General features: G+C 35.7%; 3 protein-coding genes across 9 annotated transcripts; 1 reads left to right on the top strand and 2 right to left on the bottom strand.

Moving 5' to 3' along the window:
- Positions 1–1,198: 1,198 nt before the first annotated feature.
- LOC121741690 lies at positions 1,199–4,074 on the bottom strand. 7 transcript variants are annotated; one of them, XM_042134608.1, is made up of 6 exons: positions 3,659–4,074; positions 2,833–3,567; positions 2,568–2,622; positions 2,400–2,487; positions 1,889–2,309; positions 1,199–1,819 (listed from the first exon to the last, which is right to left on the bottom strand). In XM_042134608.1, the coding sequence occupies exons 5-6, from the start codon at positions 2,222–2,224 to the stop codon at positions 1,304–1,306; spliced, it is 852 nt and encodes a 283-aa protein (XP_041990542.1). In that variant the 5' UTR covers positions 2,225–2,309; positions 2,400–2,487; positions 2,568–2,622; positions 2,833–3,567; positions 3,659–4,074; the 3' UTR covers positions 1,199–1,303. The 7 variants fall into 7 exon arrangements, with proteins under 7 accessions (XP_041990542.1, XP_041990530.1, XP_041990515.1 ...); XM_042134596.1 differs by having other exon boundaries at positions 1,889–2,296; XM_042134581.1 differs by having other exon boundaries at positions 1,889–2,320; positions 3,659–4,073.
- Positions 4,075–10,755: 6,681 nt separating this feature from the next.
- LOC121795579 (high-affinity nitrate transporter 2.1-like) lies at positions 10,756–12,475 on the top strand. The gene has a single exon (XM_042194119.1). The coding sequence runs from the start codon at positions 10,791–10,793 to the stop codon at positions 12,372–12,374; it is 1,584 nt and encodes a 527-aa protein (XP_042050053.1). The 5' UTR covers positions 10,756–10,790; the 3' UTR covers positions 12,375–12,475.
- A 5,554-nt stretch (positions 12,476–18,029) lies between these two features.
- LOC121741683 lies at positions 18,030–20,533 on the bottom strand. Its single transcript, XM_042134565.1, has 4 exons — positions 20,426–20,533; positions 19,127–19,320; positions 18,379–18,527; positions 18,030–18,298 (listed from the first exon to the last, which is right to left on the bottom strand). Exons 1-4 carry the CDS (start codon positions 20,475–20,477, stop codon positions 18,205–18,207), a joined length of 489 nt encoding a protein of 162 aa, XP_041990499.1. The 5' UTR covers positions 20,478–20,533; the 3' UTR covers positions 18,030–18,204.
- Positions 20,534–22,370: the final 1,837 nt, after the last annotated feature.

Genomic DNA, 22,370 nt, shown 5'->3' with positions numbered 1-22,370 from the left:
GGACTCGAACTGCAAATGCCAAAAGTGGCAGATGTGGAGACTTCCATGTTCACATGCAGCGACAGTTGCGCGGTTTAGAAACGACAACATGTTGTCACTTGTTAACCCCGTATACCACACAAGTGTTTGGGTACACCAATATTCTACGGTGTTCAATCCACTCAGACACCAAGATTATTGGGACGTGCCTGAATGGACTTTGCAGTGTTCACGAACTCAGTTAATGCCTCGAAGTCGCGGTCGATACCGTACAACTAGGATTCCTAATCAGATGGATGTCCGTGAAGCTGACCAGCCACGAGCCCGACGCCGTTGTAAACATTGCCGTCAACCAGGTCATGACAGGCGCAACTGCCCGACTTCTTGATTGTTTGGACTTATGCATTGTGTGATATTTGAACCTATGTATTGAGTAATATTTGGACTTATGTATTGATTAATATTTGGACTTATGTATTGAGTACTATTTTGGCAATTCACTGGACTCCAACTTGTTCATTTTGTTTTTTCACCCTAAAGTATAAAACGCCAACATTGTTTGCGTGACTCATCGCGTTTTTTTAAAACACGCATACCACATTGGCGTTTTATTCAATAACACGCCGACGTGGTTGGCGTGTTTTAGAAAAACGCCAACCGCGTTGGCGAGTCAGTCCAGAAGGTGCACTCCTTCATGGAAAAAATGACCGAAATGAGCAAACTGTAACACGGCGACGTGGTTGGCGTGTTTTAGAAAAATGCCAATCTAGTTGGCGAGTCAGTCCAGAAGGTGCACTCCTTCGTGGAAAAAAATGGACGAAATGAGCAAACTGTAACACGCCGACGTGGTTGGCGTGTTTTAGAAAAATGCCAATCTAGTTGGCGTTTTTAGTAAATACTAAAAACGCCAAACGCGTTAGCGAGTCAGTCCAGAAGGTGCACTCCTTCGTGGAAAAAAATGGCCGAAATGAGCAAACTGTAACACGCCAACGTGGTTGGCGTGTTTTAGAAAAACGCCAACCGTGTTGGCGAGTCAGTCCAGAAGGTGCACTCCTTCGTGGAAAAAAATGGACGAAATGAGCAAACTGTAACACGCCAACGTGGTTGGCGTTTTTGTTCAGACTGGTTGAATGAAATTGCAGGCTTCTGTTTTTCCAGCCAATTATCGTACTAATTACCCCGCTTATTCTTGCAATCATTCCCACATCAAAAATATAAATAAGCATAAAAAGAGGATGTATAAAATTATCAATATAAAGAGTGCAACTCAAAGAACAAACACGATATCAATTGCATCAACAAATACAAATAGTTGGGGTTTAGTTTAATCGTCTCGGCGTTTCCGCATAAACAGGCCCCGTATGCCCTTCCCGATTCTGGATGTAGATCTAGGGATCCTAGAGGGTGGAGTATCTTCAACAACAGCGTTCTCTATATCCACCCCAAAAAAATCATCTCGCACAGACGACCGCGGTGGAGAAGCGTGGACATCACTGAGGCCAATATCTTCTCCTGTACCACCAGTGTGGCTGACAGAATGAAGGCCTCGAACAGCAGATCTAGGTGGAGGTGGATCCACAAAATCGTCATCGGAGGCATTTACGAACTGAGATGACGACTCGTCGCATGCAGTTTTCTTCTTGGTTCGTCGTTTTCCCTTTTGCCTCACGGGTACGTCCATGTCCATTGCAGAGCGCTGGGAAGGACAGTAGTCCATCAGCTCAGCCTCCCCGGATATCTGCAGTCCATCTTCAACCATCCTCGAAATGGTTTCCAAAGCCGGATGTTCGGTCATATCTTGGCCACTTAGAAAGTGGCGTATGTTGTGAAACGTCTCCATCTACAATTTTCAAAGTTAATTACATATCATAATATGAATTTAAATAATTACATAGTTTTTGCAATTTACCGCGAAGTTATGAGAAGATGCCGTTTCGTGGAAGCCCTCTTCAGCATGCACTCCAGGTTTGGTTAAATACACCACAGTTATTTGGCGAAACCAATTCATATATTCATCGGTTGCAACAGGCTCCATAGTGTACTCCACATCAGTCCACACCAAGTCATGCCTATTGTCCCACTCCTGGATATGATGGGCGTGGTAATCAACCCAATTCCGGCCAGATTTTCCACGACGATCCTGTTTTGTAAAATCAGAACCGTGGAACCGGTGGAGGAGCTGGACATACGGTTGGATAATCCCAAATTGTCGCAACACTCGTTGTGGCATGTGTGGCTCAACCATATTCCAACAAATAAGAGTTGTTATCGACGTCCATATAGGACGACCGGCAACACAACAGTCCGGCAAGGTTCGCTGGACATAAGACCTCCAAATAAACTACGTGTGAAACAAATTTATTCAAAATAAATTCAATCATCAACAACAAATAAAAAACAATTTAAGTTATATAATTTACCTGGTTGGCGTGCATTACGGAGAACTGATCTCGGAAATTTTCAATACAATGCTCGGGTGCTTTTACATATGACGCCGGACCATTCCATCTAAAAAATTTAAATTGTGAGCGAATAACACGGAAATTGATGAAAATTAAGCGTAGAAAATGAATTAGTGAACAACTTACGCGATTGCATATGGTACTGTAACAATCCGAACTTTCGTACCTTATTATTATTAGCCTAAAGATAAATAATAAGTGATCGTTGTAGTATTCGAAATCTGCCATTTTCATGTATAATAATTGATCTTGGAATTATAAATAATCTTTGCTTCGTTCTCGAACGAATATTTCAAGTAAAAAAAAAGTAACACCAAATAAAAATTTATAATGTCCGACATTTCTCCGAAGTCCGCTAAATTACTATTATACAAATTTATCAAATCCTTACAATTGGGGAAAAGTTCACGCAGCCCGTTCAACGGTCGTGCTCGTACTCCAACAAAGTCCGGTACATCATCAGGGAAGACTATGGATGTTATTTGTTTTCCTACACCAAAGCCACGAGCTTAAACGGGGTTTTCCTACACCAAGTTAAACAAATAAGTAAATAAATATACAAATAATAAAATTTAATAAAACAAATAAAATATAAAAGAAAGGGGTAGGCAGATCCGATCCCGAGGATCAAATTTTCAGCAGCAATTGATACGGCATTAAATGAAATGTCAGAACAATCATCAATTCTCCGACAAGAGAATATTTGGAGGATCATGTCAGACCACTTGCTACTCACATATACATACCAACAAGAACATATTGTTCATCACTTTCACTACCCTACCAAACAATACCCTCTTCCCAAAATACTTCCAACAAAGCAGGAAGGCAAAGGAAGAGGACGTTCACATCGTAGTGGAAATTTCAGCAAAGTTTATTCATCACATATGAAGGTAAGTAACAACAAAATATTTTTTTTCTTCTTTCAACATATGCATATAGGCAAGATTTAGCCTCTGCCAAATACAAACTTAACAACTATAGCAAAGAACATAGAAAGCAATTTCTAGCAAAGAACTTAGGTACTTATCTTAGACTAAAATATAAATCTGCCGGAGACAGATTCTCAGCAGCCCGGAGACAACCAAGGACAGCCCCCACCCCGATACGTCACTAATTTCACAACCTTCACAAATTAATTTCCAAAACTCTTAGATCTAAGATTATAAACTTTTAGAAATTGAAATAAAAGGGAAGAACAATAAATCAACCCTTACCTTTCGGGAGTCCGGCGAGGAGGCGGCAGATTCGGGAGAGAGAAGGGGGGCTGAGGCGGTGGAGCAGCGATGATGTGATGGCGGTGGAAATCGAGAGAGGGAGGTGGAGGGCTGCGACGTCGAGCCGCCGCGCGTACAACAGCGGTGGCGGTGGCGGTGGCGGTAGCGGTAGCGCCGGTGTGAGCATAGCCGAGAAAGAGAAGAGAGAAAGAGAGGAAAAAGGGAGAGGAGAAAGAGAGGAAGAGGGAGAACCGAGAAAGGGGAGAGAGAGGAAAGGAGAAGATGATGGAGGGAAGGAAGCTGAAACTCTAAATTAGAGAATGAGTTTTCCCTATTTTGTGCAATTTGGGGGAAGAAGAGTGAATAGAGATAGGGAGAGAGAGAGAGAGAGTGAGGGACGAATGAGAAGGTGGGAGTATAAGTTGGCCTCTTTTGTTTCTTTTAATAATTGGGCCTTTGTTTGTTTTAAAAAAATCGGGCCTTATAAAGCAAATAGGATGATTTATTTGATTTGAGCCATTCTTTTTAGTTAGGCATTACTAAATAAAATGGAGAGATAAGGATGAGTTAATAATTGTTTTGGGCTTTAAAATTTTAAGTTGGAAATATAGGGTGGGAAAATAATTAAGTCTTGGGCCTTTTTAATAAATCTTTGGGCCGATAATTAATCGTGACGAATTATTTAATTAAATCCCGAAATAATTTTGAAGTATGAATAGTTTATCCCAAGTCCGGAATATATAAATTTTTCTTAACAAAGGGGAATACTTGCGATAATTCGGTTAAGCCCTTATATAATTTTGGGATTTTAATTCGACATCGTGGTTGAAAATACGAGGAGCCAACGGAGAAATTTTGGGCATAAGCGACCGACCGGCGTCGCAATCGACGCCTCGGGCGGCCGCTAAGGAAATGGAAAGAAAGAGGGAGACGACCTTCTCAAGTCACAGAAATAATTAAGTTTAATAAAGAAGTGCTATTAATTAAATTTCCCAATTTAATTAATATGCAGGTTTCTAAAATTTTCTAACGGTGAACAAATGATAAAAGAAATAAAGTAGAGGCATGCATTCCTATAAGTATGTGAATTTCTCGAGTCTTATTAGTACGTTGTTTGTTTTCAAAAGGCTATCTCCGTGAGTTAAGGGTGGAGTCAGGAAAATTCAAGTTAAAGAAACTAAACGAACGAGGTGAGCTTTCTTATACTAAAAATACAAATCATATTTTATGAGAACACGAACACATGTTCGTGATTTTTTTTAAAGATGTTGTCTTGCCATAAATGTTTTTATATGATGCCTATCTGTTTGGCTAAGGCCAAGTGAATTATGAATGATGATATAAGTCGAATTCGGGTCCCAGTGAGGGTGGTGTCCCCGCTCGGACTAGTGTACACAAGCTACCTCTAACCGTGAACGGCAGAGCAGGTGACCGTGGAAGGTGGCCACCTTTCCGGTACAAGAATACCTCTGACATGATGGGCAGAGAAGGTGACCGTGCGAGAACACCATCTCGACGGCACAATGTGATCAGATATGGCTAAGTACCGGAAAAAGGGGTTGCAACCCAATGTGATATTTTTAGTAAGCTCGAGTCTTTTCAACAACACCCCGAGTGTTACTGTGATGATGGATGACAATATTTTCAAATGTATATGTGTAATTTTCGGCAATGTGTTCACTGAGTATTTTTTGTACTCAGCCCTACATATATTTCTAAATGTGCAGGTTGAGCAGCGAAGTGGTGGAGGAAGTGCTATTGAGACAAGGCATTTAATTCAGTCAGATTTTGACTCTCGGAGGTTCATGTCTTCATACATGGAACCGCGTTCATTTGCTTCCGTTGTGCATCTGAAAAGACTCAAGTCTATTTTGTTCAAAACTCTGATATTTTGAAATTTTTACAAACAATTACTCGAGTATTTTTCTTCTATGTATCAGCACTAGATTAGTCATGTCTCGCAACCAAAGTTTGATTTTATTTTCCCTTATTTCTTCCCCACTTCTTATACCCCCACCCCTAGTCACGGTTCCCCGACTATGCTATACTTAGCTAGTGCGGTCGTGACAGGTACGTAGTCTATATGCTCGGGATTTAGCATCCTCGGTCTAATATTTGGGATTCTCTCCCAAGCCCACAGCTGTAACAAAGTTAAAGCTCCCCCGACATCGGTCCTCCTACCAACGGCAGCTTCACATAAATTGTGGTACAAGCATGCAAGCGTCGCACCACCCCAGCTATAGGTAGAACACCGTTCTATATCCATGAAAAATTGCACGTAGAAGAACGGAATTTTATTTCCGGTGGCGTTCGGGATCATCAGACCACCAAGTAATAGCAGACAATAGATACGAGCCCGCTGAACATATATGTAGTCATCGTGCTCATCATTCAGCTCAATCCTCAATTGTTTTGATAAGCTTGCCTGCTTCTAAACCATTTCTTTCAACTCCATTGCGTCTGGTATAAATCCTAGAAAATCTAAACACACGTCCTTCAAATATCCCACATCCTTCGAGGGGACTAACCCGTCACAGCCTCTCCGTCAACTTTGAGGCCCCATAAGACCTCCACGTCTTCCAATGTCACAGTCGCTTCACCGACTGGAAAGTGAAACGTGTGAGTCTCTGGCCTCCAACGTTCAATCAATGCGGTGATAAGATGGTGGTCAATGTCCTTTGGTTGATCACAGCTCAATATACCGCCGAACCCCATCTGGTCCACTACTGCCAAAACACGGGGATGTATGGGAACATCCCAAATGATTCCTTCAAATCTTCGGCAGCGTACATCTTCTGATGGAACTCCTGCCCATATATTATTAGAGACGTGTTGTCTCTGAAAATATAATACAGAAGGATCCGCAGGACCACATAAGAGCCAACGACGAGAAGTTGAAGATGATGCCATAATTTACCTACACAACATTCACAATTCTAATTAAACAATAAACAAACCTAAACAATTTCAATAATTAGATACAATTTAATCCAATATCATAAAATGGAACACCAATATCAAATAATTCACAATACACAAATTCACATACACAACATTGCACAAAATCATAACACAATTCACCTACACAAAATTAACAATTCAAACTAAACAATATACATCAACCTAACAATTTCAATAAACCAAATATTGAACCCAAATAAAACCCAAATAAACCAAAACCCACATAAACCAAATCAATTTGCCCAATTTTTAAGCTACAACAACCCTAGGGTTTAGGTTTATAATCAAATTTATACTCTAGCTAAACACCAATATCTCAACTATCTCAACAATACACAAATTTACTTAAACCCAAACAATACAACATCAATTTACAAACTAAATAAACCTAAATAACAACGATATTCAATTATTCTAATATTGTAAAAAATAAGCATACTAACCGGGAAATTTATCAAATATGGGGAAGAATAGCATCGATTGATGGAGGGAGGGCCAAATCACCAATTTCGGGGAGGAGAGGTTGAGAGAATCGCGATTTGGGGAGGAGAAGATGAAAAGGGCGACGATAATTTGATGTGTGTGCTGTGTGTTTCGCGTTTGAGGGATGAATACTGATATACAGCTTCTGAATAAACACGCCAATAGCGTTGGCGTGTCTAATGAAACACGCCAGTTCCGTTGGCGTGTCTAATGAAAAACGCCATCACGGAATGCGTGTTTAACTTGAACCGCGTCGGTGGAGAATTGATATGAAGAATTGAAACACGCCAGTGGTGAAGGCGTTTTTATTCAAAACACGCCAACCTGCTTGGCGTGTTTTAACAACTACTGTATTTCAATACAATACGACGACATACGGTTCGAAATTGAAAAACGCCAATGTGGTTGGCATCTTCACTTATAAACACGCAAATGAGGGTGGTGTTTTTCCCATATATGGAATAGATAACAAAATGAGTACATTTACGTTATTTTAAACGCAAACTACCCTATAAACTCGATTTTCTCTTTATGGTTCAACTGTCTTTTGGATTTTTGAAAAGAATAGACAAAGAAATAATTTGGAATGAAACTTATACTTCTGCTTTACTCATTATTGTTTTGGTTGTTGTTGCATACTTTTTACATTTAAGTGCCCATATATATACTCATCCATTAATTATATCTATCTATATATAAACAATTTCCTATCCGCCATATATATATGTGCACATGATTACCAACTAGCTCAAAATATTATAAAGCACAAACAAAAACATCAATTAAGCAATATGATACACACACACATATATAATTAAGACTACTCTGTTTACTAGGAAAATGATCAATACAAAACTTGATCTCAATACAAAATCCAGACCAAATCCTGACCATGAGATTTGACAATCCAATGGTCAATAATTAAACAAAAACACGGAGGGTCATTGTAAAGCAGTTTTAGGTCATATTATAAACTTTAGGTTTGAGGTCATGTTAAGATCATTTCATGTCATCCTTACTATAATGACATAAAAATAAGCTTACAATGACCTAATAATGACTTTTGTATGCTTGGTTCTGCATTTTTGTATTAAGAATGATTTTGCATAGATCAAAACCCCTGTTTACTATATATATATATATATAATATGTTTAACAAATAATAGTTCTAATTAAGAAACAAAACTTCAATGCTTATTCATAGTAACTTTGTGTACCTTCCAATACAGAAATTGGTGATTGTCAATTGTTTATTTAGATCATTAATAATAAAGTGATAAGAACCCAAACATCAATTGTATAATAAATTAACATCTTATCTTTGAAATGGTCTCCATTTGATCAATAAACATCCCACGTATCTCCTCATCCAACTAAGCTCTGAGATCATGCCAACAAGTACTTATCAGAAAAAGTAAATGAAATATGTAGAGATAATTATTAAAAAAAACTGATACTACTATATGCTCCATATGATTTCCTCTGAACTTAAATTTAATGATGAAGAATATATATGTATAAGATAAAAAAAAGACACGCACTATGACAAATGTATTAGTTTATATATATGTGTATTATTAGACTGCCAATGCTTTTGAAAGGGTAGGAGCTGTATTAATTGATATTTATAAAGCAATTGTCACAATCATTCTCGGAAGTAAGTTTTTTGTGTACGCTGATGCGTGTGGATTATGAAATACTAACAAATACGGAGTATTAAAAATAAAAATAAAAATTTGCAACCAATTATTTCCATTTTCCAGTGTTGAAGGAATAATAATATCGATCCAACTCAATGCCTCGTCGACTTGCAAGTTGGCTAGCTGTTGAAATTTTGTTTGAATAAAAAGAAAATTATGATCCTTCAAATTAAACCGAGACGGGACGGGTGAAGAGACTAATCTGTGCAGATGTATATCATGTATAAAAGGGTAAATGGCAAAAAAAATCATGAAATTTGACAATTTTATCAATTGTCCCATAGTCTATGATTTGGGTGAAATTATGTATGCTTTTGGCAAACAAAAATATCATCCGAACAAAATATTCGACTATCTAAACAATGTCATTTAATACATTTAGTCAATTATTCTTTAATTTTTATATATGTACAAGGTTGATAAATTTAGAAACGTTGTATGATGAAATTTTTTTGCTATGGGACAATTAAGAAAAATAGCAAAATTATGATATAGTAATTGACTATTTTTAAAATTTAAGGGATAAACTATAATCTTCTAAACTTTATGAATTTTAGCCATTTGTCCTAAATAAAAATATGAAAACAAAGAAAAAGAACCACCATGCTGTGAAAACAAGAATAAACGGTTCATTAATCAATATCCTTGTGTCCTACTTTACTTTTGGTATTGTCCATTAGTCATAAATTATTTGGTGTTTGCATTTGGTGGCTGAATCAACAGGTGGGGAACATGAGACTATAACATAGAGTAAAATTCATAATTGATCCTTAATATTTGTCCTAAAAACGTTTTGATTCTATAACTAAAGTCTGTTAATTTTTTTATCATAAAATGTTTTGGCCTCAAAATTCATAGTTCCATTTAAATTTAACCGTCAAATAGTATGTTTAAATCAAATTAGTAACTTAATTATGAATCTAGTTTTATTATAAGCTATGTCACATGGGTGTGGATACAGGGCGGTATGGTACGAATATATAAATACAATTATTTTTTGTAATTTAGGATGTGATTCATCAAAGATAATGTTTATGTATATAGAAGGAGTATATATTTAGTCGTTTTATAAAAAAGAAAAAAAAATCATAAATTTAAATACCATAGTATATCAGTTTAATGAAAATTTAAAGTAATGTAAAAAATAACATGAGTAATTTAGGGCATTTTATTAAAGGAAATTACGAAAAGATCCCGAAAACATAAAATTGTTAAAAACTAATCTCAAATTAAAGGAACCGAATTGTGAGGTGGCGTAGTATATGCAATATGATATTTTTAGTGGAACTGGTTGATTATAGGAGTACATATTATAAGCAAATGTACGTACTGAGATATATGAAATTATTCTTAAAACATGATTGAGATATTACAATAATAATAATTTTGGCTTTATACCATTTATAGGATCTGTTTTATACAATAATATATAGAAGATCATACTCCTCATCAAAGTAGGTATGATCCTTAACCTGACACCTTACATCATTTAAATATCTGTATAATGAATGAAAACAAAAAATGTCTCTCTCAAATATAATTATAGGAAGCTACCTCGAAACAAAAGGATAACCGTGGAAGAAAAATAACACATATATGCAGTAATTTGGAAGAAGCAGAATTAAATAACAGGAGAGACAGCTTCTAAGTTTGCCATAAATTACATTAATTATCTTTGTATATATATTCTGATGATTGTAGGGTTGTAAATGTATGTGAGGAATTGGGAGGTTGTGGGCCCCCTTGAATTTTGTTTGATCTTTTGGGATATACGATAAGGCTAAACACTAATCCTACTTAGATGCATGCGGCAAATTGGATTCCATCTCACCAAAATATTGTAATTGATTCAAAATGAGCTATTCGCTAACCCCGCTGGCTCATTAATGCTGCTATCACATTTGTCAACGCCTCCACGCTATATAAACTCTCATTGCATCTCACTCTTCTTCACCATCAATTTACATAAACATTTTCATTAGAAGGACATGGCAGGCATTGAAGGGTCTCCTGGGAGCTCGATGCATGGAGTTACAGGAAGGGAGCCTGTGCATGCCTTCTCGGTGGCGTCTCCGATCGTACCGACGGACACAACGGCGAAGTTTGATCTGCCGGTGGACTCGGAGCACAAGGCAAAGAAATTCAAGCTGTTTTCATTTGCGAATCCGCACATGAGGACCTTCCATCTCTCGTGGATTTCCTTCTTCACATGTTTTGTGTCTACGTTTGCTGCGGCGCCGCTGGTGCCGATCATCCGAGACAATCTGAACCTGACAAAGAGCGACATCGGGAATGCGGGAGTGGCGTCAGTGTCGGGAAGTATATTCTCGAGGCTGGTGATGGGAGCAGTGTGCGATCTGCTGGGGCCGCGTTACGGATGCGCCTTCCTAGTGATGCTGTCAGCCCCGACCGTGTTCTGCATGTCGTTAGTGTCCTCGGCGGGAGGATACGTAGCGGTGCGGTTCATGATTGGGTTCTCGCTGGCGACGTTCGTGTCGTGCCAGTACTGGATGAGCACGATGTTCAACAGCAAGATCATAGGGACGGTGAACGGCACAGCCGCGGGGTGGGGAAACATGGGAGGCGGCGCCACTCAGCTGATCATGCCGGTGCTGTACGACATCATCAAGAAGACGGGGTCCACACCTTTCACCGCGTGGAGGATCGCCTTTTTCATTCCAGGATGGCTTCATATCATTATGGGGATTCTTGTTATGACATTAGGCCAAGACTTGCCTGACGGAAACCGCAGTGCCCTCCAGAAGAAGGGGAATGTTGCCAAGGACCAATTTGGCAAGGTCTTGTGGTATGCTGTTACCAACTACCGAACATGGATCTTCGCCCTCCTCTACGGCTACTCCATGGGAGTCGAACTGTCCACCGACAACGTCATCGCTGAGTATTTCTACGACAGATTTGATCTGAAGCTCCACCTGGCCGGTATAATCGCTGCCACTTTCGGGATGGCCAACCTCCTGGCTCGTCCCTTTGGCGGATTTGCTTCTGATTACTCAGCTAGATATTTTGGAATGAGGGGCAGATTGTGGACGCTTTGGATCCTCCAGACGCTTGGCGGTGTCTTCTGTCTTCTGTTGGGAAGGGCGGATTCTCTTCCTCTGGCTGTCGCCTTTATGATCATCTTCTCCATTGGAGCACAGGCTGCCTGTGGAGCCACCTTCGGAGTCATCCCTTTTGTGTCTCGGAGATCGCTGGGAATCATCTCCGGGCTGGCCGGGGCCGGAGGAAACTTCGGATCAGGATTGACACAGCTGCTGTTTTTCTCGACTTCGAAATACACGACAGAGGAGGGATTGGAGTATATGGGGATAATGATAATATGCTGCACTCTGCCGGTCATGTTAGTGCATTTCCCGCAGTGGGGAAGCATGTTCCTTCCTCCCAACAACAAGGCTTCCGAAGAGCACTACTACACCTCCGAGTATACAGAGGAAGAGGTCCAGAAGGGAATGCACCACAACAGCCTCAAGTTCGCCGAGAACAGCCGCTCTGAGCGCGGCAACCGTATCGCCTCCGCCCCAACCCCACCCAGCGCTACTCCCAACTATGTGTGATGTGACTTGAGTTGAACAAGGGATATATGCATGTACCAACTAGTGTTGTTTCTTAAATGATTTTTCCTCGCTGTTTATGCAAATATTAATTAGTTGCACTATTTTCACTTTTCAGTAAATAAGTACTCATATACACGGCGGTCTATGTGATTAATTTTGTAGTACTACTACTTTATTCCTACTTGTGTGTTTACCTCCTAAATCTAATTAAGCCGTTTTTTCATTTAAAATAAATACTCGTGGGGACCATTGATATAGGCGAATGGTCTCGTAACCCTAATTTCTAGGGTTTGGTATACGTGTGCCACCAGTCCACATCCCATTGGTTTGGTTTTTCCAAAGAGGTCGGGACTACACTACACTACAATCCAATTGTTATTTTACAACTCGTTATTGCAGTTTTCAGATCACCAAAATAATGGCCACCTTCAACTTATCTTAATCATTACATGTATAGTTGACCAAAGATTACTTACAGTATATTTAAGTCCAAAAAGAAATTGTACAGTATATATATGCGACTAATGTTCACATTTCAATATCGCAAGAGCAAAATTTAAATTAAAGAACGTGTTAATTCAATTTTGCATCACAGTTCATGTAGCAAAACAATAGTGTTAGATGCCTTGCAAATTCACTGATTAGTATTTTCTTATTTCTCATGCACTCAATTAATACTTTCTCCCCCTTGCAATTTGTCGTCGATGACGTAACTGTATTTGAATATGTAAAGAGGGTATAAGGCGGCGATGGTGGCAACTTGTGGTTGCTGCTATTGGGCGAAACAAGAACTTAGGGTGGTGATGACGATGCAAATTTTAGATTGTTTCACACCAGTGGTCATCTCTAATAATCAAAATGTGTTTGTTACTATAGTTAAACAAAAACATGCAGATAAACAAACACAAATATGCATAAGTTTAGAATCCGCTTGAATAAAATGAATAATGTTGAATATAAATATGGTATTTTTCATTCCACTAGAGTTAATTATTGAGACATTTCTCTTGGGTATGGAGATTAATAAATGAGTGTTCAGTAAGTTGTGGATGCGGAATGAAATAGCAGATGTAATAAAACAGATACGTGAATAGAGAATAAAGTGTGAGTAATAATAAAATATTTTGATCTTTGTTATCCAGAAAAATGACTTAAGTAGAATGACACAACAAATAAAGAAATAGTACGATTAGTCTATAATGGGACATTGGGGATGTTTTTCTCAATATATTTGGTTTTTTAATATAGATGCAACTCTACCACAGAAATTGCGCACTTTAGCGACATTTAAATTCTAAATACCATATCTTCGCATATAATAACCTTGAATTGAAGGCATGGTAGGGCTCAAATCTATGGCCTCTTTCAATCACGAATTAACCCATTATTAGGTATGGTGTTCCCATGGAAGTGATGGCACGTTTTCAACCTTGCTCACTTACTTTAGGAATTTAATTTAATTTCAATCTTGCCTTTTCTTTCAATGCGCATTTTAATAGTTTACCAAAACTCGTTGAATAAGGTAAATATATTAATATAATATGGTACATGATTTCATTACTCCAAAGGGCAAGGCAACACCTCCGCCAACCAATGTGAATCACTATTAACTAAATTTTAAACATCAGACGATAAAAATCAACTTTCCCTAACTCATACTACTACTTACCATCCGTAGATTCAAATTTAATTGTGACGCCCTAAACGTAATTTGATCCTTGAAACACCTAAGGAGACTGCATCAATCAATGGCTCGTGTTTATACAACAAATTCTCATTCCAATTAAAATACATATTGATATAATTACTGTCAAATACAACCTCCCCTAGATTATTCTGCATTCATGAATATCCAATGCATTTTATATTATAACTGAATGAATGTTCAACACTCGATCTTCCTACTTTTCTGCTTTTACACTAAATTTCTCGTAACTATATTAGTATAAGATTCCAACATATGTATTGTAAGTTATATGAATCTCAAAATTAAAAATGTCAATAAAGAGAGAGAAAGATATAGATAAATAGGCACTAAAATATCCATTATATGGTTTTGCAGCCATTCTAGAGAAAATGGTCCAATTATTGACTCTGTAAGATTCTCTATAGGAAAAAAGAGTTATTGTGACCAAAACACGCTGCTTATGAGATAATAGTTCCCTTTGAAAAAATAGGCACTAAAAATATCCAATTGCGGTCTAAAATCTAAATTTGCTTGTTTGATATGCTACACTTTTTGTGTAACATATTTGGAGAAATCTTATTTAGCGAACCGTCTTTTGGCAGAGTCCGACTTATCTTGCAGAATCCGACTTATCTTGCTCGACCGGATTTGCGGATTAAGGCCGAAAGTCTCCCAGCTGGTGGTGGGATTCGAACCCGTGACCTCAAGGTCACCACAGCTCTGCGCTGTGAACTGCGCTACGACCCGTTAGTACTAGTACGGTTTTATTACTCCTATATTTTAAATGGCCACAAATTAAAGTGACAGAATTAAATGTAAGGCCCCGTTTGATTGTGAAATTCAGGATAGAGAAGGGAATATTCAATAGTGGCGGTATGGTTTTATTGTTTTTTATTCTGTTTTTTACACTTTTTGAAATTTAGATTCCCCCATTCGCTAAATTTTAGACCTGGATTCCCTTTCCCCACCATTTCCGTACCGCTACTATTATTATGGTGGTGAAGAACTGAAGAAGTTGAAAATTTGAGAATTAATCATTTTATTTTCTTTCCCTTTGTCGATTCATTTTATTAGTAAACGGTCCCTATAAGAATAAAAACGACAGCCAGGGTGATTCCTTAATATATTGCAATCAGTATTTAAAAAAGAATCCGTGGAAGAATCATGGTGAATATTCAATGTGATACAGCTCAATTAGACGTAACCCGCTCCTATAATTAATTCCAAGTTGATCAACTTACTAAATTAAAAATTCCAAAGGTCATAGTCAACTCTTTTTGGTAGTGACATGTAAAATTGAAACTACTAAGTTAAGGTAGGTAGCGTGTAAAATATCCAAAGTTCTTGGAAGTGGGACATAATCTTTCTGAGCTAACAATTAACATTATTGAGTTGTAAAAAGGATAGATATATCTAAGGTTAATCTACCAAATCAAGCATACATCCAAGTGCCAACTCATCTGGTAATTAATTTTGCCATGTATATGTGATGAGATTCTAATAGTATTTGCTATTGCTTAATTATATTGTTCAGCTTCTTTAAGCTTATTATTTCTATTATTCCCTTGTAGTATTTCTTATGTGATAGTATGAATCATATGAATATGAATGATGATGGATATTAACTACAGTAATAAATATTACCGTGCACACCTAGCTAAGTACAAACACTCACCGGCGGATCTAGGTGGGGTCGAGTGGGGTCGGCCGACCCCACCGCCCGCTCCGAATAATCGCCGGGAAATGCCCTTAATCGGCCGCCGACCCCACAGTTTCTGCACCTCTGGCCCTCTGCCCCGCCCTCAATATTTAGCTCTGCGGCGCCTACTTGGCAGAGAAGAAGGGTTTAGTTCCTTGTACTAGTTTTCTATTAATTGGGCCGCTATCACTTATTATACGCAGTAGATTAATTTTAAAGCCCAATTCATTTTTACCTTATAATTTTAATAAAAGTTCCAACATTAAATCAAATCTTCATAATAATTGAAGTTGAACGAAAATATAAAACTTTTTATAAGTTTCAGCCTTAACATTAATAATATTTTATTTTCTCTATAAAGCGGCGACTATTATTTTCTTTTTTCAACTTTGTAGTACTAATCAATAATGGGTATATTCGATGGTTTTTTGCTCTTATTCATAAATTTATTTGTACCCTGATTTAAATAATCATAATAATTAATTTTGATTATTGATTTCATTATTTACTTTTTTAATAATACTAGATTAAAAAGTACTAACTAAGTGGTATTTATATATTTAATAGTATTTCTTATTAAATATTGGAGACACTTATTTTGTAAGGGCTATGGATGATTTTTCAAAAATATAAAAGATGTTAGAAGTAGAAAAAACAAAAAAATTAAATTTTGGGTGAGAGCTTAAGCCCCACCCTTCTCCTATGAGTGTCCGCCCCTGCAAAAAAGTATGCGCTTTATCTTGTTATCTATTTTCTATTATTATTATACACACTCTTATTGTGCAATTTCATTTTACATTGATTCAATTTCTTGTCATTACATTGAATTTTAGTGTGATCTACCGATATCGACGTCACTTTTAATGATAATCATTGTGCACCGACGAGAAAATATCCCACATCTGTTAAAATGACTTGAATACCCTACAACTATTAATGGCGATTTGGGCCCCCCAACGTAGAAATCCTGGCTTCGTCACTGGTTCCGACCCCACGATTATCATTTCCTGGATCCGCCATTGCAAACACTGGATGACGATCCAGATACAGTACTTATGTTTATTGAGGTCATTGCGTTTGTGTGTAAAATAACATTAATTTAATTATTTTTATTTCGAATTGAGTTGCATAATTTGCATTATAGCTTGATCAAAAAATAATCCGATCCAATTATATAATCTACAAATTCATATATAGCTTAAAGCTTTTGATATGTTTTTGGACGTGTGTAAAAAAGATATACATTTATAATTTACTATGGCTATATGGCCATATGGGCACGAGATTAAGTTAGCAAGAAAAAAAAATTCCCTGTATATTAATTACTAGTACTATGATTTAGGACCTTTTCATGTATTGCTGGATATTTAGGTTTTATTAATTAAATTAAATTTATAAAAAATAGAAAGATCCTTTAATACGTTCAATCTTTCAAAAATAATACTAGTACTTGGAAGAATCATATCGAATATTCAAATACTACTAGTACTATATTTTACTAGACGGATGAATATTCAGTGTTAGATACAGCTAATCTGACGAAATTCTTTGTGATATTTGCTATAATTAATTAATTTCAAGTTGATAAATATACTAAACTAAAGGGCAAATACACCGCCACTGAAAGTGAACTCAGATATTAAGGCGAATAAAAAACTTCCAATATCATAGTCAACTCTTTTTGATTGTGGCATGTTAAGTTGAAACTAAATGGACAAGATATTTAAGGACAGCTGAGTATTAAGAATTTACATTATTGAGTTGGAAAATTAGTTGTGTGATTAATTAATAAAAAAAAGAGCATATAGGTGCCCAACTCATTAAGTAAAACTGAATAAAAATTTAAAACAAGTACTACGATGTTATTCGGTGTTCTTCAATTACTAACATATTGTTTCAAACAAAATATTAGTACTTATAGGGGTGTTCGGTCGGCAAGATTAAATCTCATGATTAAAAATGTATCATGTTTGGTTCATAAGATTGAACCTTTCAACTTAATCCTAGATGGATAGTCTCATGATAATTAGTCATAGCCTCCCCCTCCAACTAAAATAATCCCACAACTTAATCCTAGATGGATAGTCTCATGATATTAGTCATGGCAACCGAACGCCACCATCACATATTTAAATAATATTTTGAACAAAATTTAAAGAGAATGAGAGGCTTTTTTTCAGATTACTAATCTCTCACCAAATTAAAACTGATCAAATGAGCATATTGGATGAGCGGTGTACCAATTCCATCCATAAGAATCTTCCAAGACTAAAACAAATGTAGATTTATTCTAAGGAACCTTCAAAGTCGAAGTGTGTACTGCAAAAATCAGCTACATTTAAACATACGCACGCCTATACATGATCAATCACCAGCCAGGATTCCTCATTCCTTGCTACAATCAAGCTAAGTCAAATGAAGCCAATCCAACTGTATGAGGCTGGTTATTGTAGTTCACTTAGTTTGCCACGGCCGTCGCATGTAGCACAGGATCGAGCAGATGAGCACTTCGTGCAGTAGCTCCACTTCTTCGGAAGCCTGTCCACAGAGAATGAGATAATACATATTACTGCCATATGGTGAAGACAAGTAAAATCGATAGGAACGAACAGACTAACCCTGCTGTGTATCTAGTTGCCGCGTTTTGTGACGTCAATCTTGCTCTTTCTGCACTTTCCTCAGACAATCTCTTTAGCACAAATCCTTCTCCTTTGCATTCAGAGCACACACCTGAACCTCCACAGTCATCGCATGTTCTTGTTGGAGCCTTTCTACCACAACAATCACAGTCAAAGGAACATCACATACGTAAAGAAAATAGTATGCAAATCTCTGAATTTAATTTTTTAGCCACCAATTCTTGCTTTTGATTAATGTAACATGTATTTTGATGCTTTTCAGCCTTCAACATAGTTTGTTCCTTCACTTTCTCCATTATAACTCTGTATATTTGGTTTAGTATCAGGATAAGGAATTATCTTGATGAGCAAATGACTAAAAGCAACTAGAAATGCAATGCTCTAAATAGGTTCTTATATCTTAAGTAAACGTCCCTTGAAGCATGTATGCCTATAATGATTATACTATGTTAGAGGCCAATTTTCAGGGGTTTCCAGCAGTATTAAGGCAATAAGCATCACTATATGGCTTAAATAATCATATCTTCTACAGAAAGAAAATGACATTTCATTCAATCAAAAAGACAATGTGAGAAGTAGATTCTCTAAATAATGTAAGGCTCATACAAAATCCAGTCCCTTCACATATTGCATTAGTTTTGTTACAACATTTTACATGAGAAATGCTTGGCTCATAATTTTCTCTTATAAAGAGATGCAGTTATATCAAGTTAGAACACATATATACCTCAGTCACTTCAGAGCTTTTAGTTTTCCTAATAAGAAATGTAGCAGCTGCACCAACAAATGTTGCAGCCACGGCTACAGAGGCCGCTGTTTCTGGCAGTGAAGACAGTACTTTTACTGTTTCTCTTCTTCGTGTTTTTGCCTTGTAAACATTCACCGACCCAAAACTGACCCTGGACTTTGAACTTATCGAATCTGCACAAAAAAGTGAATAACAGATCTAAAAGTACTGAATACAAGATATGTTAAGTTCGAGTTCCCAGTATTGGGAATGGCAACTTACTCTGCAGCAGATCCCATTTTGTTTCAAGAATTTGCAAACATTCAAATAAGAAGCAGAATATGTTCTATCTATGGCAGCCAAGTAAAACTAAGCCACAAGGACCAAATGCACTCTTGAAACTACATAGATTGTGTCACAAGTTCAAACTCAGCTTGGGTAGGATTATTATCTCGAACATAAAAAATGTGTTAAAGTGCATGTGAAGGAGAAATACAGATCCTTCTCACCATTTAACATATCAATTAACTTCAATTTTGTGATTTGGAGATTTGATTAGTTTGATTGAAGGGTCTTTATCTCATGAACAGAGACAAAATACATCCAGTATACACAAGAGATACAGATTAATTAATTCATCATATGTTTTGTGAGTTTATTTCATCTGTTTTGTCCAAAAAGGAAAGCCTATGGAAATTAGGAATCAGGCAATGTAGACTGTAGAGACAACTGAATCACAATGTTTTCACATGGAAAACAGCACTTAAAATTACTTTTATATCTGAACTCTAGTTATTGATAATCAACTATATTTGAAACTTAAATCCAGAAAAACAAATGACAGCATTCAAATGAAATAAGCAAAATGCTGCAAATATTTAAGCTTTATCATTTCAACTATCAAATCTTTTGTTTAGTAAGTCCCTGATCACTCTAGTCTACAAAAGAAATAGGAAGCATCTGCATCTCTATGCAAGTAACATGATGAGGTGCTCAAATTGGATAATAACCAATATCACATCTCTTCAAGCCAATGTCACCGAACAAACACTCAAAATATAATTGATGATTGCAATCGAAGTAAAAACAAGCAAGAAACAAGGCCGTATGCTTCACTTAATCATATAGGAGTAATATGCATATATCATAAGTATGCCTTCCCATCAAAAGTCAAAGTCTTTCTGATCAAATCTTTACACAGGCAATGAATGAAAGCATCATCTTGTTTGGTAAGTTACAGGACGGTGATTAGTTAAAGAATGAGAGAGAGTAAAAGGCGAATTCCTGGTTCTTGCTTACTGAAATTGAAGGGAGCAAGTGATAGATTTAGATTCAGCGACGTTAGCTCCATTTGCAATTTAGATTTTGATACTCGCAGCAGATTTAATGGTTCGTATGCATTGTATAACCTCGCCAGTCGCCACCGATATTTGTTTCTCACTTTTCAAATATGCCCCTGCACTATCTCCAATTTACAAATTTGTCCATCAAATCATAATCTGATTTATGATAGTACTACTAGTAATTGTTTTTATATGGTAAATTTGTATTAATATAGTAATACAAAAATATATTCAAAATTCATATTAATCGTATAAAATATTATATTTCTAAAATATACTTTAAATATTTTTAAAATATATTTAATTTTTATTTTATACAAATTTTAAATTAATATAAATATATTTTACTTTAAACATATATATTAAAATTATCATAATTTAATGATATACCTCCTATAAAAATGACTATTTATTGGGTTCACATATGTTAATTTATCAGTAGCAACTCGATTTACCTGATGAACTAGCTTGAAAGCCGAAGATGAAAAATATGCATTGTTTTCCTTTTTTAGTCCGTCCTCACAAAAATATATATTTTCTAAATTTGAAAACTATTTTTTCTTATAAAATAGAACCTATTTTTTTATTAACAATACTTTAATTCTTTTTTTTCCATTTCTTTTTTATTTTATCAATTATGCATTGGTTGACGGGAAAGTAAAGTTGGCAAAGAAAATGATTCCCAAAAAAATAAATCCAAGAAATATGATTACTAATAACTTTATTTTCCTGTATTTGGAAAATATCAAAAATTTTATATTTAATTTAAATACTAACTAAAAATATACTTATTATTATATTTGTTAATAAGTTATTAGTTATAAATAATAATTATTATATTATTATATTTATTATTACGATGGATAGTTTAAATATGAATTATCCTTCATAATATATAATAATATTATTGTATGTATAGTTACATGGAGTATTATATTATAATCATAAATGATTATAATAATTTATATAATAATTATTATTATAACTAAAATATTTAAAGATATAATTTTTAATTTTATAAGTTAAAATTTCAATATGATTTTATTGATTAATTATTCATTTATAAAATAATAATAATTATTTATTATTGTATGATTTATATTATGTAATTATATTAGAATTATTAAATAAATTATTAATTATTATTATGATATTAACAATTATATATAAATATTAGTTATAATTATGATAATTAAATTATAATATTTATTATACTGAAATTAAATATGATTTCTAATTTAAATTATTTTTAAAATATTAATTAATATTATAATAATAAAACTATACTATATTGCATTAAATACGTAAGAATCCTAAAATTGGAAAAAAGAATACCTAAGAAAATTTAGGATTTGTAATCTTGGAAAGTTGTACTAACTTTCATTGTTCCAGGATTCTGGTTACTTTCTCAGTTTAATTAAAAACGAAACAAATACAGAAATTTAAAATTTAAGTAATTAGGTTACTTTTTCGGACAAAATTCTGACAACTAAACATGGCCTAAAAGTTTAAATCTGTGCCCAACCAAAAGTCTATATTCTTGTGACGGAGTAGTATATGATTTCGTACTTTATCAAAATTAAAACTCGTGACTAACTAAAAAGTTCATATTCTTGTGATCAGTACTCCGTTCCATAGTAGTAGAGACATTTTTTTTGGCATGGTGATTAAGAAAAATGTGTGTAGTGTATTAAATATAAAGATAATAAAGTAGAAGAGAGAAAAAGTAGATAGAATAAAGTAAAAGAGAATAAAAAGTAAATGAGAAGAAATATGTTGACAAGGAAATGACTCTACTATTATGAAACGTATCAAAATGACAAAATGACTTTACTAATGATGGAACGGAGGGAGTATATGATTTCGCAGCTTATCAAATTATTTAGTACTGTACTAAAATA

Source organism: Salvia splendens, chromosome 1 (assembly GCF_004379255.2).
Source record: "Salvia splendens isolate huo1 chromosome 1, SspV2, whole genome shotgun sequence".
NCBI lineage: Eukaryota > Viridiplantae > Streptophyta > Magnoliopsida > Lamiales > Lamiaceae > Salvia > Salvia splendens.
The sequence above is the reverse complement of the archived record's forward strand: the minus strand, read 5'-3'. Positions and strand labels throughout refer to the sequence as shown.